Source organism: Xyrauchen texanus, chromosome 29 (assembly GCF_025860055.1).
Source record: "Xyrauchen texanus isolate HMW12.3.18 chromosome 29, RBS_HiC_50CHRs, whole genome shotgun sequence".
In the NCBI taxonomy this organism is placed as follows: Eukaryota; Metazoa; Chordata; class Actinopteri; order Cypriniformes; family Catostomidae; genus Xyrauchen; species Xyrauchen texanus.
The window spans coordinates 19,605,604-19,625,823 of record NC_068304.1 but is presented as its reverse complement, the minus strand read 5'-3'; the positions used below and the strand labels follow the sequence as shown (position 1 = coordinate 19,625,823).

Genomic DNA, 20,220 nt, shown 5'->3' with positions numbered 1-20,220 from the left:
TGAGAGCATCTGCTGTGTGACAGTAGCTGTGTTTTTTTTGTTTTGTTGTTGCAAAGAAACCAGTACTATTGTAACAGCATGCAGTTGACTGGTAAAACTCAGTTCAAACTACAGGTGTGCTGGATTTGCATATTGAAGTAGTCTCATCTTGGGTTGCTTTAGAGAACCTGAGCCACAAGCCAGGTAACAGAGGAAGACAAGGACACCCCTTCTGTAACACTGCCAAAACGAATTCCTAAGATTCCTGTCAAAATGAATCCGTTTTGAAAGTTATCACAAAAATAATTGAAAAACAAAGAATAATTTGTGATCTTTTTGCCAATATCCGCTATGCAGTTTTTCTTTTCTCTCAAAAAGTAAAATAAATGATTTTCTGAAATTACTTGGGCAGAGAGGGAAATAAAATGTGACAACGTACACGCATTTTATGCTGTGGTATAATTAAGATCTCTGTCACCGTTCAAGCATCTGAATGTTCATGCTTAAAGCGTCGAGCACTGGATTTGTATGAAATGTCGCCCCCTACTGTCGTAGACGATCATATGCAGTAAAACATCCTTTCTCTCATTCGAATAAACACTGCCATCCAGTTTGAAGTGTACGTTCTGCCCCCATTAAAATGTGAATGGTAAAACCATCCGTTAATTTTGTATGTAAAAAAAAACCCAACAACAACATTCCGTAGAAGTCATGATAAACACATAAATGGCCTTTATTAACACTGCCATCCAAAAAGCTTTCAACAGCCATACTGTGAGATACCCACAGTGCCTGCAGAGTTTGTGATGCTACTATGGGTTCAACGCTTATGCATTTTTATTCCCAAAATTGAATACCAATTCACAAAACCCAACGCTAGACATATTTCAGAAACAGCGACAAGTTGACATGGCAACAATTACAGTTTAAAGAATAGTAATATATTTTCACTGTAGTAGTAATATAATAAATGCTTTTACAGTTTTTAAAATGAATGAGAAAACAGCATTTTTTTCAACTGTGCACTGTATTCATTCTCCATTAAATAATGCGAACAAATAAACCCACAGCGCCCTCTAATGGTCACATTTGGCCTTTGGTAACCATTGGTGGTGGATTGCACAACAGAGAAGTGGAAAGGGAGTGCCAGGTCGCCGAGTAATCTGGAAATTTTTGAAGCCATTTAACCTGAACTGACTCATTACTTCCTAGGACACATGGGGGGTCTTCAGGGATTCCTAAAAATAGATTAATATGGTGATGGGGAAAGAAAATGGTAAACAAACTAAAATTAGTAATCAGGAAGTAATGCCACTTTGGACAGAGTGGAGCAATTCTATTGTGCAAGCAAATGACAGGGCACTACAGTAGGGCATTTTTGAGTTACTGGAGACTAGCACTTGTTTGGCTCCATAATGTAAATATTTACAAACAAAAAAAAACATTTAAAACAAAATCATATAAAAAAAAACACCAAATTAACATTTGTCCTTCAGCCATAATTTCAGCAAAGCCCGTTCAAACAACTGTGTAGCTGGAACACCTTTTAGAATAAAGATTTTTGAACACAATTTACAGGAAAGGAAGATTATTCTTCATAAATATTTACTTTAAATGTATGCCATTCAAACTGTACATTCTCGTATAGTTAAAGTTCCTGCTGAAAACAAATCATAACTGAAGTTTACTGTGCTTGCAGTCAAAGTGGAGGGCCACAGATATTTTTGTCTAGTTAATGGAACAGAGATCCAAATAAAATGCTTGTAGCAGCACTTTTCCAACATGGCAGTCTTTGATAAGCAAAAAAAAGCCCTGTGACCTCATGCACTTACGCTGTTGTTTGCCACAGTCACATCTTAGACTGGGATGTAGCCAAAAGTAAAAATGTGCTTGGTGTGTGAGTTTGCATTAGCCCAGCAAGAGGCCTGACAGTGCATTCAGGTCCCTCATGTATGGATTGTCGCTGAGAATCCGGTCAATGCGCTGCTTTTGGTCAGGAAAGATGTCGTACAACTTCTTCTTGAGCTCGGTGGTTTCTGAGGGTGATCGCTGGGGGGGTGGAGAGGGGGACGGTTGAGGGAGGTGCCAGTCAGGAGGGCCAGAGTGGGGCCAGTGCGATGGGGAGGGGGGATGTGGTGTTGACTGCGTGGTTTGGGAGTATACTGACGGACTAGCTCGGAGGTCTGTCCTCAAGGGAGGCATGATAGGGCTACTACCTCTGCAAGAGGACAGAAAAGTTATGATTTACCTTAAAAAGCCTGTGAACTTGTGACAACACTGAAAAAAAATATTTTTAACTCACCGTCTCTCCTTAAGCAAGAACTCATCCAAGTGAGGTCCGTGCTTTCCAAGTGGGTCATCTGGGATCATAAAGTGGTCTTCAACAAAGGTGAACTGCAAGAGTCTGGAAAAAAACAAGAACAAACATATAGCTCTAAATTTCAGGGAACACACACTAAATTATAACAAAAAAATAAAATCAGATTACTAACAACATGAGTTGAAAGCTTTGAAAGTGTTCTAGATAACATCTGGCTGTAAAGGAGTGCATGACAAAATATGGGTATACAGCTGACCTCTCCTGAATAATCCATCTCCACGCTTCTGACTGGTTCACAAAGTCCCTCAGGTTGTCATTAGTGACGATGACCCCTCCGGTCTTCTCAGCCAGATGAAGCAGGAACCTGTCAGAGAAAAGTCATAAATCAGACTGGCTAGACAGAGATAAATGTAAATACTGTCTCTTTTAATTGAATGCACTGAATCTGAGAATGATTTCCTGAAAATATGTACAAAAATAAATAAAAGAAAAGCCATAAGCAACTGAAGTCAATGTTGTGTGATAATGTGTTGAGGAACAGACAGAAATAATCCTGCACGATTTATTTAGCTCAAACTAAGACTGAATCTTGTACCTGTCATCATGAGAGGAAATCCTCTGTCCACACACTTCTCTAGAAGGCGTGAAAGAGAGAAGTCGCAAGTTCTCCAGCTGGGTCAGAAAGTGTTGTTCTGTAAAAATAGGTGGAAAATAGCATTTTAACTTCATATAAAAGAGAACGCAATTTTCTCCACTTTAACAATCAATCAGTTTCAATCAATCAGTCCTTCTAGGATTTTGCAGTCTTGTGATCACAATAATTAATGCAAATTCAACCAAACACAACAATCTTAATTTTTTTTTGTCTGTACTACTTTTCTTCCACATAAAAAAACTGAAATGTATTATATATATATATATACATACACACACACACACACACATACACTTAGATTTCCAGGCCAATAAAATTGGTCAATTGAAATGTCCCGCTGTTGTCTTGCTGCAATTACATTTGAAATTGAGCATCACTATGTAAAAATTGTTAAAAAGACCACATTGTGACCAAAGTTATCATCTTTATTTGATAAATGCAAAATGTATAAATATATATTGTATAATTGTTGTCTTGCACCTTATATTTGCATACTTGCTGCATATTCAGTTATTATACACACTGATAATAATTAAACAACTAGTGGTGAGTTTTGACTGCAAAACAACAACATGGAATAACCATTTTTGAGAAAGCTGCTGAAAATTCAGTCATTTTGCACAGCAATAATCAGAAAAAAATACAAATAAAAAATAAATCCTGGTGGGCTGATACATCTGGCAAATGTCTTATCAGAAGGGTCTACTGAACTCCTACCAGCTATGTTGGGGTCTCTCTTCTGTCTCCACTGAGGTACAAAGACAGTGATTTCTCTGTGACCTCTGCGCCAAAAGGCCTCTACAGCAATGGCAATCCCACGACAAGAAAAGATCCGATGAAGTCCATGCCTGGGGAGAACCAGAAGGAAGGTCAAAAGGTCATAATCAGTGAGTATGTTTACGTGCACTAATTTTTGTCAATCCGAAGAAATTAAATCCGACTGCAGATTCAGAATGTATGGTTTATACTGTATGTACCCTAAAAATTGCAATCCAATACACATTTTTATTTACATGTGCATTATATGTATTCTGTAACAAAACTTCTGCACATACAAAGCGCGTCAGTTGCCGTGTTCTGAAAAAGAGTAAAAAGAGGCAGACAGCCACCGTACATGACACCAAAGTCCGTAAAAGGTGTTTTTGCTTTGTTAAGATATCTAAAAATATGCCAGAAACACTTTTTTTATGCTTCTCCCTTTACTTGGCAAACAAAGAATTAGAAGCTGGGCTGGGCAATAAAACTATATATATCACGATAAAGAAAATCCACAATAAGCTTTTGAGGAATTTTCGATATTCACTTTGTGTCGCTAAAACACAAACAGTTCGGCATTCTCAGACTGCGTTTCCACTGGGTTGACCGAAATCCGCTCAATGGCGCTCACAGCGCTATGAGAGAGCTTTCTCCGCACCACTGCCAATCCTACAATCCACCTTGCGAGCATGATGCTCGGCTTTCATCGGAATGAATTGAAAACGCTCACAACTTTGCTCACAACGTGCCAATGGTAACGTAGGGCTGACTAGATGAACTTGCTAATGCTAGCTGCCTTAGGTTACGTCGGACACAGGATTGATTCCATTCACACCGCAAGACTTCATGACAACGCCCTCTCATCGTCTCTAGTGAAGAGCGCGACAGAACAAAAGTGATGTGGACAACAGCTCTGATCTTTCTGAGCTGTAATCTTGAATCATTTCTGCCCTGTCCTGCTCTGCATGCGTTGCCTCTTTTCCCTGCATGTGTGTAGACATGAAGCGCCACATGAGTTAAACACCCCTGAACCCACATTCAGCATCATTCCACAGTCACAATAAAATATTTAATTTTAATGTAAAAATATTCCAACAAATACTGGACTGCTGTCACTATGCTTCAGAACAAACAGATGATCTTTTAACATTCATTTTCAATTTATAAATGGTAAAAGACGGTAAAATTGGTAAAAGATCCTGCAGACCCCACTGCTTTGGCTGTCTCTGGACCCCTGTGCAGTTTTATAGAGACTATTTTGACTGTTTAGAATTCATTTTTTCTTCCATCAACTTTGGAAAAAAGAAAACGAAAAAAAAGTGCAATGTGTAAATGTATATTGTGATAAATATTGATATTGAACAATATGAAAAAAGATTATCGTGATAAGAATTTTGGCCATATAGCCCAGCCCAAGAAGCAGCATCCAATATCATGTTCGGCCTCATGCCCATTCCTCCTACAATATAACTGAGGGCACCGCTGGATGTGAGTAAAAAGTAAAGACAGGTGGGTGAGAGTTGTACTTTAAGTATTTTACAGATGTGGAATGGCAACAAAATAATAGGGACTTCAGCAAAAGCTGTGGAAAAATCAAGAAGCAAATAATGACTGTGCAACAAAGCATTTAATAAAAAAAATTAAATAAAAAAAAAAGGCATTTAACCCTCTGGGGTCTGAGGGTATTTTGGGCCCTGGAGAAGTTTTGACATGCCTTGACATTTGTGCTTTTTTCAGTTGCTTAAAAACATATTAATGGGTAAAGTCTGATTACACTGTATTCAGCACAAACTGGGCTACAATAATATGTGAGCAACATGTGTGTACATGTTTGTATTTTTAAGAAAATAAAGTTTATGTGTGGTTTTTACAAAACAAAATTTTTAAGTAATTGAAATAAGGCCATATAACAAATAATAAACATTTGTCCACAAGACTTTTGAGAACTGGATCTTGTAGCCTAGAGTTGTTGCTACAAAATTATGTGAAAACCATCCAGATCACTTAAAACAATATACTAATTTAACTTTTGTAAGACAATTTTAGTGTTAGAAAGGTCATATGCGAGGAGGGGTGAACTATCATGAATATTGATTGTAATTCACACCTGAGGAGAAAAAAGACCCCTCCCCTGGGCCTATCAATGAGGTATGTGACAGAAAGAGAATGAATGTGAGGAGACTTAATGATCAAAATCAGGTTTTAAATTAAAAGAAGTAACATGCTATACATTTTCTTTACATAAAGATTTTATACCTACACTACCGTATAAAAGTTTTAGAAGAAGTCTCTTCCGTTCACCAAGACTGCATTTATTTGATCCAAAATACAGTAAAAACATTGTGTGAACTCTTTTTACAATTTAAAATAACAGTTTTCTAACACCTGAACAGATATTTGCAAGCACAAGCATTGATGATAATGAAGCAGCATAAGCATTAGATAAAATATATTCTAAACATTCATACAATTGTATATCATATTACATATCATACAGCATACAATTTAAATACCTGCTTTAGCCGAAACAGCATTTAAAGTAACTAAAACTTGCTTATTAGGAGTCATTTTTGTCAATACACTGAATCCTGGCTGGCAAGTCTGGAAACAGTCCCACTAATAAAATATGTACATATTTATATAAAATAGCATGTCAACTAAAGAAAACGAAATGACTTACTCGTTCGAAATTGTATCCTCGGCTGGATCAAGTCTCTCTTCAAAATACAAACGTTCATCGGAGTCCTGCTCTTCTTCTGAGGAAAATGTTAACTCTTCCTTTCTATCCAGGAGTTTTCTCGCCTGTGTATCATTACAAACGCGCAGTGAAGTGAATGAATTGTGTTTACATCAAACCTCACTGTCGGGGGCGTTTACCATTTGCCTTGATCGCTTCAGCACATAAGCGTTAGGGATGCACCGAAATTTCGGCCGCCAAAAATATTCGGCCGAAAATGGCACTTTCGGTTTTCGGCCGAAAGAGAAAAAAGGCCGAAAATATATACCTCCTCGCCCCGCCCCTCAGTGCTCAGATTTCACTCTGGATCGATCTAGCCCTTATCACGGCGCTGCCAAACAAAGGCCGATCATGTCAGCGCTGTGGAAATTCTTCAAAGTTTCTGATAAGGACATCACATTTGCGATCTGCAGTGTTTGTTCAGCAGAACATTCAAGATATATATATATATATATATATATATATACACCTACACACACACACACACACACACACACACACACACACACACACACACACACACACACACACACACACACACACACACACACACACACACACACACACACACACACACACAGTACAGCAAGAGATTCTACAGGAAATTGTCACAACTAGCGCAGCTACAACACAACTTGAGGCGTATCTAGCTGAACTACGCCAGAAGCGACAACCCCCTTGACTACTGTCGCATAAACAAAGACCGCTTTCCTTTGCTTGCACGGATTGCGCACAGGTATTTATCTGCCCAAGCACCAGCACAGAGAGTGAGAGACTGTTCAGTGCAGCATCTCATGTTCTTGATGAGCTTTCTGACAGGAGAGACTGTCAGAAAGTTTAGCAACTTTTGTTCTTGAAGAGAAACCTGTCACTTGTAGTTAAATAGAAATCGGTCCAATATGATGTGTATAGCAATTACATTACACTTGTTCTTCACTTGAGGATACATCTGTCGTTTACAGTTGAGGTTGGATTTAGTTCAATTACTGCTGTTTTGCACTGTTGTTTTGCACAATAATGTTCACTTAAAGTGTACATACATTTACATAAACAGAATAGAGCACTGATCTATATATATATTTATATATTATAGTTATATATAGATTAGTGGAATAGAGGCCCTCTGCCATTCTGTGTTCTGCCTTTTTGTTTTAATAAAAATTACTGTTGCATAATTAAACTTTTTGAAAGATGATAGCTAAGTTCATTACTTGACTGTTGTTTTTCATATAATAGTTTTCTAAAACTTTACATTATTTGGATAATTGTTAATAAAATCTGTAAAATTAGATTTTTACAGAATTGAATGAAGAATAATATTTAAATATATTTTTTGTCCAATATTGGTGTGTTACTTTCAATAAAAGTGTGATTTATTTTATTGGTTTGTAGTTTTTCAATTCAGATTCATTAAATTCATGAAATTAATGAAAAAGTATAATATTAATACAATTATAATTTTTTTTCTTAAATAGGTAAAAAAAAAGAAAAAAAAAAAAGTACATTTCGGTTTCGGCCCAGAATTTTAATTTTGGTGCATCTCTAATTAGCGTATGAATGGCGCGCTCTGCTGGTTGGTGTGATCACATTACCTATAATTAGATGAACCGTTAAACAATGTACATCGCTTTGTTTCATACAGATTACATTGCAGGAGAATATTTGTTTTAAATTTTAATTGTTTTATTTAAAAGTAGAAATCTTAAGCTTTCTTTAGACATATGTTTCATGTTTGTGTGATAAGTATTCACAGAGTTTCAGTTCATTTTTGTGACGGGTTTCAGAAATATGCTCGCGAACACTGCTGAAAAGCTCACCCTTTTTATTTTCTTTATTTTACAAAAGCACAAGGTTTTGTTGTTATTGTGAGTGTAGACAAATAAAAGTAGACCCTTTATAGTCTCAAATTATGTCTTACACTTATCTGTATGCCCCAGAATGACGGAGTATTTTAAGTTGTTTCCGCTGTAATGACGAAAATATCCAGCAGGACGCGCCGGCGCGTCCGTCGACCCCAGAGGGTTAATATAGCAAGAGAAGGGGTGCTTGAAGTGTTAAATAACTGTCAGAAGAAGAGTTTTTACTCTTTTACAATCCAAATAGTCTAAGTCTAAAACCTAGATATCATTATTAATAGGCTATCAATATATTCGATTTTTTGGTTTTCTAAGTCTACTCTAACCAACAGTGGGTAATAAATGTAACAGTTTTGAGGAGGATGTTTAAGCTGTTCACTTTGATTCATCTCTTGTAAAACATAGTTTAACATTTACTTTCCTAATCTGTTACATAGTATCGATTGTTAGTACGGCAGAGAAGAAATGCATTAAAAATTATGGTTACGATGTGAGGAAGTGAGTGAAGTCGCGTACATGAAATGGAACACAGAATGCTGTATAGCCGCACATGCTGCTTAAAGATTCTATTAAGAATGTCACAATGTTCTTTTTTGCATTGTGATGTCATGAACTCTACATGTGCTCTAAAAAATTCTCAGCATGAGCCCCCATACCCTTAATAATGAGTGTTGTAATTGCTTTGTATAAATTAGGTTCCTACGATGAGTATCATGTCATACATACGCACGGATCATACATATGCACCACTACTCTGAGCCTGAGAGCAAGTCATTTTAGAATCAGATTAAGAAAGTAGTTGGATGCAAACGTTTACATACAGTAGCTAATATTTTTATTTAAACTGATTATTTTAGGTCTAAACCACCCCTTTAAATCAGTTGGAAATTTCAGGGGGCCAAGCTCAATTGGATCAGTTGAGGGGTTTACATGAAGGCTTTTAAATCCGACTCAGCTATCAGTCAGATTATAAACTGATTATTTGGTTTCAAATAAACGTAGCTAGTTTGGTGGTTTTGGTGGGCCATGTTTGGAATAGTATATTATCATACTTAAAACATAAAATTGGTTAAGTCATGTGAAAGGCTGATTAAATAACTAAAGACAAAAGTTTCCCTCTTGAATATCAATTGATGCAATCAGGAAATAGCACTGAGTTTAATTTCACAATGTAACTTTCAGTGATAAAGAGATAACGTCAGATGTAAATGAATCTGAAAACAGTTGTTTGTCATTTACTTCCTTTTGCTTAACAATTCTCGATTAGCCTCAACAGTGACGCACGCAAAAGCGTGCAAAAATAGATGCACATCTCTCCACCCATTTAGAGCGGTCAGACAGAATGACACACACACACAGATGTAGTCTGGTGTACACACACGCCCACCTGTCCACACACAATTGAACCACAGAGGGGTCATGGGGAAATTCTAGAACACTTTCAAAGAGAAAGTTAATTTAAACAGGAAATGTTACTAAATAAACCTCCACTGACGTAGAGTAAAATAACTTTCCCAGTCTGTAAATGTAAATTGCCAAACATGCAAAAAATACTTTAATTTCTCCCTTGTATTTATGGCAAAAAATACCAAATGAAAAACCCCTGTGGTTTACCTCTATCTCATCCTAATGAAGATCTTATCCAGTGAGTCTTCACTCTGACCTGAATATCTAGCACTGAAAGAGTCAGGTGAGACACATGAGGACCAAACATCCAGAGCTGCCCTTTGTCCTGAATTACTATAGTCAATGCTAGTATAGAGCGCATCAGCGATCACTCACTTTTAATGTGGCCTTGGTTTAGGAATTTTTTTTTCCTTCCAGAACTCGACTGTTGCATTCTGGAGAAAATTAATGGAATTTTTACTTCTATAACTCGACTGCTGTACTCTGGAAAAAATACATGGGATTTTTTCCTTTTAGAACCCAAACATTCTACAGGTCGAGGGGCCAAAACAATCATACCACCTAAGAAAACAGCAAAAATGAGAAATGAAATGGAAACAAAATACTGGATAAGAGCCAGACTAGAGCCATGATTGACATCATTTCACCAGAATCAGGAATTGCTGCATTTACACGGCACCAGTTTCACACCCATGGCCTTTGACCTGCTGCTGAAAGTCAAATCTCTCTTTCACAATGACATCAAGACTTCAACCCCAAATGCAAAATATCAACACCTTTCTTATCTGCTGTGGCAGTTCTTGATAATTACATTTCTGGGCTGCTACAGAAACAAGATTTCACCTACGGATTTAGATTGTCTCATTGTCATGCAAGCATACAAATCAGCCCTGAGGAACTCTGTGTGAGCTCTTGTCTTCAAGACTGGTTGAACATGTGATAGGCTGACTGTTCATTGCTCTGCATGAATAAAATGGAGTAATTAGTCAAGGTACAAATGCTCTGCAGTAGTGCATCACTGTCCCACAAAAGGACTTTGTTTCCTTGGGTAGCTTAAAACAACCTTCTAATTATGCATACCATACACATACTTTCTTAAATATTATTTGAGTTAGTGGGAATATTTCTTAAAAACTCAAGCACACCCCATGTCTCACATCTTTCTAGTATATGCCCACGTCTTTTGTAAAGGGGAAAAGGTATTTTAAGAACTACTTTACACCTTACCCCACAACTATTACTAGTGAGCAAAACAGGGTCTTAAAATATATTTTTCTCTCCTCACTCTGTTATAACACCTTAGTTTCTATACTAGTGCTTTTTCTAAGAACCTCAGTCACCTCCGGTAAGCTGCTTAAAGGGCATAAGAAGGGGCTGTCAAGGGGAGAGACCCATTGAGAGGTTGCCTTTTAGGGGGGAGGGAGTGTAGGTGAGAAAGACATGCAGCTCTGCAGAAAGGAAGGGGGTTGCACCTGGTTTTAAGATTTCATACACAAACATTTACAAACTACAGTTCATAAACTCACAAAGCTTACTGGAAGAGACTTACTTTAACCTTTAAGAATGCTTACACAATCAAAAACCTTTTCACAATTCCTTGAATTGTCTCCAAAAAAAAAGCATCAATCACACCTGTCCTTTACAATAGTTTGAAAACACAAGCATTATTCAATTGCTAAACCTGAAACATGTATGACTAAAAAGGTATGACTATCTTCCTTCAGTGGAACACAAAAGGACACATTTTGAAGAATCTTCACACTGTTCTTTTCTAAATGTTGACCAAAGGTTTATAACACCAAAAATGGCAAAAAAGCACTATAAAAGTAGTCACCACTAATTGTACACTACATTCCACGTCTTCTAAAACCATATAATAGATTTGTGTGAGGAAAACAAATTACATTTATGTTGCTATTAACTTTTCCCTCCACAACAGCTCTCAAATCTAATTTGGGTTTAGATTAAAAAAAAAAGGGTGCACCATGTTTGACATCAATGAAGCCAAATGGCATTTGCTCTCTTGACCAACTGAGAGCTACGGTGGACAGGAATATTTCTTAGTATAATTAATTATTTGGTCAGTTCCTCTTACAAAGCTACAAATTACTTTTGGAAAAGAGCAACTTAAATATTCTGTACAATAACTAATTTAGTATTAGATGGAAAAAGAAAAGTCATACATCTTTGGAACTACATTGAGGGTGAGTACATGAGAACTTTTCATGTTGGGTGAATTATTCCATTACGTATCCAAAAGAATGAGAGAGTCTAAATTACTGCTGCATTATTCCTACCAAAAATGACACAATCTGATGGAAACTTACGTCATTGCCACATTGCTGCCATCGATGATGATGTGTCGCAGATCAGGGCAACCAGGTTCGTTCTGTAGGACTAGTCGGTAGGGGGTTCTCAGGGATTGCTGGAAACGAGACATACCGGTGAGGGGTGCTGGTTTAGGGGTGCAAATTGCTTCAGAGCGATGTAGTGGAGCCCTTCCAGGAAGAGTCTGATAAGAGCAGCCTGGTCGCGTGTCCGTGTTGCGGAGAGGAGGGCCTTGAGAGGAGCTGCGGAGAGCTGTCACACTCTCCGTCCGCACCGGGACCATCGTTTGAGAGCTTCCACGCGGCAGGTAATCAAACTTGGACTCTGACTTCAAATCTAGCCCTGCAATTCGAGGCTTTCTCTCCACCTCTGTCAGGTCGTTATCATCATCATCAATAAGGATGACTTCACACATGTCATTCTGTGCGCCATTGTTTCTTTTGAGAGTCGCTGAAGCCAGTGGCACATGGCTTGTTGGATTTTTCTGACCTTTGCCATTACTACTGGGAGGCCTAATGTTTTCTTTGCACTTGATCTCTGTGAGAGCTCGCATCTGCACTCGTTCCTTCTCTTTGAGCCTGGCACAGGTGGTGGTGGAGGAAGCATTTGCAGATGGTGAAGGGTCGGGTGTGCGAGAGGTCCGCTGTGAACCCTGTGTGCTCTGGGTCCTCTGAGTCTCCTCCACTATCCGTTCCAGCAGCAAGAATGTATCGTCCGTCTGGCCCGTCTCCCGCACCACTCGCTCTACAACCTCCTGCTGGTAGCCCATAGTTCTGAAGAAGTTAACCAGGCAGCGCAAGTTAGTCTCAGGACTCACCGTCTCACCTTCGTTCATCCCCTCACTAGAGTTTAGCCCCATTACGCCCTGCACCCCCTTTGCAGGCGTTATTGCAGGAGTCTGGCTGGGCTCTCGTTGTCGCTCTACCCACTGCTCTTCTTCTCTCCTCTCCAATGAGTATTGTCGTTTAGTGTCTCTCTGCTCACTTTCAGATGACCGCCGTTTGCAGCAAGGCCGACCATTCAGACCAGTCACAATGTCAGGAGAGGGTGGAGGACCTGAGGACTTGTCCTCAAAAGTGGCATCCAGGATACGGTTGGAGAGGTCTGTTACGGGTGTGCTGGTCTGAGACCGGTCCTGGTCTAGGTCTATGAGATCCATAAGCTGGGTTGGGCTTTGGGCCAAGCCAAGAAGTTCCTCTTTGAGGGCACTAGGCAGCAAGAGCAGCTCCATGGCATATTTATCAGCCCTGTCCTCAACAAAGGTCTTAAAGGTGCGCTTAACCAAGGGTTCCTTATCAGCAGGCAAGCTCTGTTTCTCCTGAAAGAGCACAACAAACTGTTGAACACGACTCTGCGCCATGACGACAGCCTCTGCACAACCGATCAACCTCAGACGGCCTGGTTCCACCACTTGGACCTCTGCACTTGTGTCCCTAAGCAACCGGTCCAAAAAGAGTCCACGAGCACCAGCAAAAATGCAATGCATGTCCACAGGGTAGCGCTCTTCCTTCTGAAGCTCTGGGTTACACAGGCCTTTCACATACTCCTACAAAACAAATACAGCAGGAACATATTACAATGCATACCTTGCAAACCTTCAAATGCAATGTTGAGTAGGGTTGCAACGGTATGAGATTTTCACGGTATGATAACGTCTCAGAAAATATCACGGTTTCACAGCATCACGGTATTACACAATTACTATTATCAGTGAAAAGAGAAGAGTTATTTTATTTATTTATTTTTGAGCAAATACTTTATTATAATTGAAACTTGAAACCATTTATTTTATTGTAGTATGTATAAAACAAAAGTCTTCCTTTTGAAAAAAAAATTAATAGAAAAAATAAGCTAAGAGAATTATAATAATTAATCGAATTATAAACATGATAAAAATAGCATGCAACTATAACATGTTATATAACTAAAGCATGTTAGTTTATATTTTAAATTAACTACTAAATGAAAAATAACATCAGCTGTGTGAGCTTTTGAAGTAATGTCCTATGATTATTAACAGTTAACATATACTGCAGACTGCTCTTGTCTGTCCCTTTAACAGCAACTGGTTTTGCTTCAGGAGGCAGATTTTACATTGGAAATCAAGTGGTGACCTGCCATAGATTAAACGTAACCTGTATTTAATGTATCTTGGGTTGCATTTCCTTTTATGTTGCATAGTTTTGTTCATGGTTTTCCAGTACAAGGACATGCATCAAGTGACATTATTTTTGTTGTTGATGTCAACGTTTGACTTTCAGCACACAACTGAATAACACAGACTGCATGATTATGATAAATGAATACTGCAAGAGTTAGATTAACATACAGGCACGAAGGGACTTCAACATTTCTAAATTGCACAAATAATAAATACATATACATATATGTCACTGGATTGCTTTTGCTCGCATGTCAATGATTACTCCTCTGTGTGTCAATGATGCAGAGATCTACTTTTATATTTAATTTAATCACTGAGAAGGTTTACCTGCAAAATTAGTAGCACCAAACATCATAAGCAGCCTTAAGAATGGACACAGAGTAGCCATATAACACTTTTCCTTGAGCAGAATATTGCACAACAGATCGCCAAGTTTGTTCATAGGGGAAAGCCAGATAGAAATAGCGCACTCGCGTGCATGGTTGCCAGATTGCACAAATTAAGTATTACATTTGGCAGAATATTTCCAATTTGCCTAAGTTCACATCTCAAACTGGGGGTGTTACGTCTCTTATTTGGCAACCATGAGCATGGTAAATGCTTGTGGAGACGCGTTATGTCTCAATGCATGTTAACAAAAAAATACAAAATAAAAACGCTTTTACGATAAATGAGCCACGGGCCACATTAAAACATGTGGAGGGCCTGATCCAGCCCGTGGGCTGTAAATTGCCCATGTCTACTTTAGCTGTTTGCGAGATAATCATTAATTCTGCTTCGGTGCCGAAATATCTTGGAACCACGGCATTGCTCTTTCCCTGCTGTCCGCGACCGCGTCCGAATAAACCAGTTGAGAAACACTGCTTTAATTCACACACAAACTCATGTCAGACCTCGCTTCTCTCTGACATTTTCTCCGCTGCATTTGTGTGTGACGCAAGTTGACGAGTCTGACAGGCAGACGAGGAGGAAAGGAGATGTGCAAGCGCATGTGAGATTCTCTGTATACCGGTATACCGCTGCAATCCTAATGTTGAGTCTAGAATTCAAAATAATACTGTAAATAAATTAAAAAGCAGCACAAACCAGTCAAACTAATAGCATGTACATATGATAGGCCTCGAGTATTGATTTCTTATTGAGGACAGAGCCTAAATGACCAAGAGCTATGCCATCTGTTGACACAGTACGCAGTGTACAGCTACCACAAAGTGTACAGCTACCTCGTTCTAGGGTGGATTCATTTATACATTATCATATCAATGAGTGTGTGAAAAGCCTTACAGCTATTGCAAGTATGAAACCACACCCCTATGTCGATTGTTACAAGTTAAAACAAAGAGCTTCTCATTTCACAATGTTCCAACACTGAGTGAAAGTAACATAAAACATTAGGTCAGAGTCCTTGACTTGTAGGCAAACACAATTTTGAACAAAACACTATCTGACAAGTAGGAAAACATAAACTAGCAAACATATTATAAAACTCAATTATCTAGAAAAACAATTAGAGTGCATTAATGGGCTTCTTTTGGGTTCTTTAACATAAGACAGACAGTCATATCAAAACTTATGCAAATGTAGTACTAGTCAGTTGGTGTGCCTATGCAAGTGAATAATGAAAAAATTTTTCTTCCTCTTTCTTGATACAAGAGTAGATCGCAAACTGCAAAAACAACACAGGAACCCCTTGGGGTGGACCATTCTGCCACAACTCTGCTGAACTTTTTCTTTCTTTGATCTGAGTGCGCAAGTTACGGTAAAAAGAATACTCATATACAGTACCAGTAATGACACCAGGCCAAAAGCCACTACTCTGAGAAGTAACTAAAACCAAAAGTGAAATACACTGGGGGCCTCCCGTCTTGTCCTGACTAAGCAAATAGTTCCAAGTCAAAGACCCACATAAGAAAATTCATGACACAGTTTAGGTGAGAAGCAGATACCTGTACCTATCTGGTGTTTGAATAGAAAAGGGACTAAAATTGGATCCATGTTGACTAGTCTGTCAGGCATCCAGATATTAGACTGAATAATTAGAGTTGAGAGATTCCACATAACTGACAATAGAAATAAATCCAATAATCAAAATGTTTTAGACGAAGAGGAACTGCATGAGGTGGCGAAACACATCTACTTACTGGTGTTTCCGTTCCAGTGTTTAACATTGAGGATATTCCACGTTTACTGGCACTTAGTGGTTTTAATTTCCTTATTAGTTTTGCAAACAATGGCAATGGTGTTGGTGTTTCGTTGTTGTCGTCGAGGTGGTAACTAATTTTGTTCTAAGCCAAAGTAATGGGAAACAGTTGTGTACAAATGTACAGGGTTGATTATAAATATGCGTTAAAGCTTACTAGTGTGTTTCTCAGCTGAGGCATAATGAAATACACCGATACGAAACCCATTTGCATTGACTATGACGCAGGAAGTTCAGAGTTTGGTGATTCTTATTTTCAAGTGAAGTTATAATAAAGCACAATTGTGATACCTTATTACTGGAATGCTGAGTTATGTGACAGTAAACATGCTTTTAGTGGGTTAAGTAAAATACTGACAAATGATTTTGTTGGGGTCAGCAAAACTGAAATTACAACACACTCCAAGCCATCAGCTTTCTCCAGTTATTGCGTTGAACATGACCTAAAATAAGTCCTTTTATATATGACAGTCAAACAAACAAGCTAGTCGATTACAGCATCAACATTGTTTACCCTAAACACTGACAGTTCGCTCACTTTACCTACCTTCGCTTTTAACACATCCTCCTTTATCCCCTTCAACTGGAGCCAGATCTGCCTGGAAGCCTTACTCCCATGGTCTCCAGTATGATCCAACAACCCAATTATCGTGAATGTCACTTGGAAAACCTGCTCGACTTTATTTTTGCTGCATCTGAGCTCTGTTTGTTTGTCTTCATGGACCGCAAACTCGTCTACGGTGAGCGATTCAGGCTGCGTTCTAATGGCGGTAGGAGACTGCCTTCCTCCTGGCGGCTCTGTGCAGGTAACCTCGGTGATTCGCTTCATCCCGAGGAGGGGCCGCGTTGTTGACATTTTAATTTTGAGCTATAATAATCTAGGTAGATCACAGCAACTTCACTTTAAAAAACACTTACGGAAAAATGAATAGTTTACCCCCTTCATATTCGCTTCTCTTGACATTAATCAATACCGCTGTAGAATCAGTGTTTTGACGCTACTCTCGGTTAGCCTGCTAGCCAACATCCCAAAGCGTCGCACCCGGAAATCCCCTCTGACGCCATCAACAGACGACGACGTCGTTTGCAGCTGAGTGTCCTAAACTGCATTTTTGCGCCCTTAAAGGGAACTTCAGGAATGGGACGCCACTCGAAGTGTCGTTCCAAACAAAAGTTATAAAGTTATTTTTTTTTCCACAAAGGGCCCTTTCACAAGAGTGAAGGGTACATTCAAACTGTAATGCCATGCTCCCCACATCAAGATCTCTGTCCTTCCTTAGTAGGGCATGGGGTGATCAGTTTAGATTGGAATTTCGCCCACATTGAGCTGATTACTAAACAGTTGATAGTGGTAACCATAGTTTCCGCCAAAACAACACTGTTACTGCTACTAGTGTTTCTACTTGAAAGTATAAAATAATAATCCATAAAACCCATAGGCCCTATCTATCTATCTATCTATCTATCTATCTATCTGTCTGTCTGTCGGTCGGACGAACGGACGGACGGTCAGTTTGTCTGTGAAGTTTATGTTTATTTCACCTTAGCCAAATACATTTAAAGTCAGTTTTTCACAATTCCTGGCATTTAATTGTAGAAAACATTCCCTGTCTCAGATCAGTTAGGATCACAACTTTATTTTAAGAATGTGAAATGTCAGAATAATAGTAGAAATAATTATTTATTTAAGCTTTTATTCCTTTCATCACATTCCCAGTGGGTCAGAAGTGTACATTGTTAGTATTTGGTTGCATTGCCTTTAAATTTGTTCAACCTCGGTCAAACGTTTTTGGTAGCATTCCACAAGCTTCTCACAGTAAGTTGCTTGAATTTTGGCCCATTCCTCCAGACAGAACTGGTGTAACTTAGTCAGGTTTGTAAGCCTCCTTGCTTGCACATGCTGTTTCAGTTCTGCCCACAAATTTTCTATCGGACTGAGGTCAGGGCTTTGTGATGGCCACTCAAATACCTTGACTTTGTTGTCCTTAAGCCATTTTGCCACAACTTTGGAGATATGCTTGGGGTCATTGTCCATTTGGAAGACCCATTTGCGACTGAGCTTTAACTTCCTGGCTGATGTCTTGAGCTGTTGCTTCAATATATTCACAATAATTTTTATATTCATATTAAATATGTGGAGTGGTTAAAAAAATAGTTTTAACGACTTCAGCCTAAGTGTATGTAAACTTCTGACTTCAACTGTATCGTCTATCTGTCTGTCTGTGAGTCTGTCCGTCCATCCATCCATCCATCTATCCATCCATCCATCCATCCTTTCATCATCTCAGACTGTTATCCATTGTGGGCCATGGCAGAGTACACTCTTTACAAAGAAGAGATTAGAAATATTCAGACAGCACAAAAGAGCGCTTGTATACAGACACAGAAACACACACACAGAGCCGGTCCAAGGCATGAGCGAACTAAGCGGCTGCTTAGGGCCCCGGTGGCCACCAGGGGGCCCCCAAGAGCACATTTTTTTTTTGTGTGATTATACTGTCATTATACAAAACGCAATATTATGTTAATGGGCTGCAGGATGCAAGCACATTCAGACAGCAAAACAGCAATGTCACAAAAAAGGACATATCCTCTGGTACAGAGAATAGGAAAAAGAAGAAAACAGAGGAAGAGAAAAACAGCATGATAAAGGTATGTTAAGTAGCTAGGCTGTTAAGAGCTAACATTAGCTGGCTAGTTAGTTAACATAGCCTTTGTAGCATATCTGCTTTTTTAGGAAAGTTTGATTAAACATCAGTAAATAGCCTTGACATCTTAATATATTATAGTACCACATATTACTTAGCAAGTTTAGATTAAAGTTTTTGTCTTCTGTGTAAAAATAACTTTCCTGTGTATATATTTTTTGTAATAAAAATAAGCTTCTGTTCCATAAACTTTGTACTGATAACAGCTTAACATTATTTACATTAGTCTACCATTTTGGGGTCTTTGCTATTATATTCCAATATCATTATGCCTCAGTTAGCTAGTTATAGATTAAGAGTTGTTGTTTAGGTGTACAGATGGCTTGCTGCTGTGTATAATAATTTGTGTTGAGAAAATAACATATTTTGTCAAATATTCTGTCAAATATGAACTCTTATGAAACTTCCCTAGGAGCACTGTTGAAATATTTTGGACGTGGGGCACAACCAACGCCACCTGCCCCAAGTTCCAGTGCTACAGCTAATGATGATTTTTCAACAATCCCAGATCAATATATTTATATGGATAAACCATGCCTTTGTTTTTGACAGACAGTTGCATTACCTTTTAATATGACATCTAACATGGCTAGCTTTTATTATTATTTTCATCTTTCATCAGGTCCATCCTCTGCATGCGAGGAGCACTTCCCAGCACGTGCATCCACTGATGTGGTCATCTGACTCTGAAAGGACTGATCTGGTAAGCAGAGGGCCACTGCCTATAAAGGAAAACTTCACATTCCCTGAAAAACCTGATGGCCTAAGCTTCCACTACACCTACAGAAAGTTAATTAATGGGGAAAAAATGTAAGTGGAGCTGCTCACTTATTCAAAAAGAAATGATACTGTCTACAGCTTCTGCTGCAAATTGTTCTCTAGGAAGTCCACAAAACTGGTAACAGAGGGACAACAGGATTGGGTAAATATAGGTGTGCTACTGTTACATTTAAAACCGTAGAAGGGTAAAATCATGCCAGGCAGACATTGGTATGTTGTAAGCAATAACATCTACAACTAATAAAATTGATAAGGGGTGTGTTAGATTTATAGTGTGCGAATAATCAAGCATTGACAATATTCAGTCATATTGGCAGCACCGAGGGCCCC

General features: G+C 38.7%; 1 protein-coding gene across 1 annotated transcript; it reads right to left on the bottom strand.

The window, feature by feature from the left end:
- Positions 1 to 683: 683 nt before the first annotated feature.
- LOC127622961 (NEDD4-binding protein 1) lies at positions 684 to 17,581 on the bottom strand. Its single transcript, XM_052097166.1, has 7 exons — positions 16,950 to 17,581; positions 12,038 to 13,584; positions 3,672 to 3,802; positions 2,895 to 2,991; positions 2,556 to 2,663; positions 2,282 to 2,383; positions 684 to 2,197 (listed from the first exon to the last, which is right to left on the bottom strand). Exons 1-7 carry the CDS (start codon positions 17,256 to 17,258, stop codon positions 1,888 to 1,890), a joined length of 2,604 nt encoding a protein of 867 aa, XP_051953126.1. The 5' UTR covers positions 17,259 to 17,581; the 3' UTR covers positions 684 to 1,887.
- Positions 17,582 to 20,220: the final 2,639 nt, after the last annotated feature.

Coding starts and splice junctions, on each gene's coding strand:
- LOC127622961 (XM_052097166.1), bottom strand. CDS start 17,258: ATGTCAACAACGCGGCCCCTCCTCGGGATGAAGCGAATCACCGAGGTT. Junction 2,992..3,671: donor GAGAGACCCCAACATAGCTG/GTAGGAGTTCAG, acceptor CTATTTTTACAG/AACAACACTTTCTGACCCAG. Junction 2,664..2,894: donor ATTTCCTCTCATGATGACAG/GTACAAGATTCA, acceptor TTTCTCTGACAG/GTTCCTGCTTCATCTGGCTG.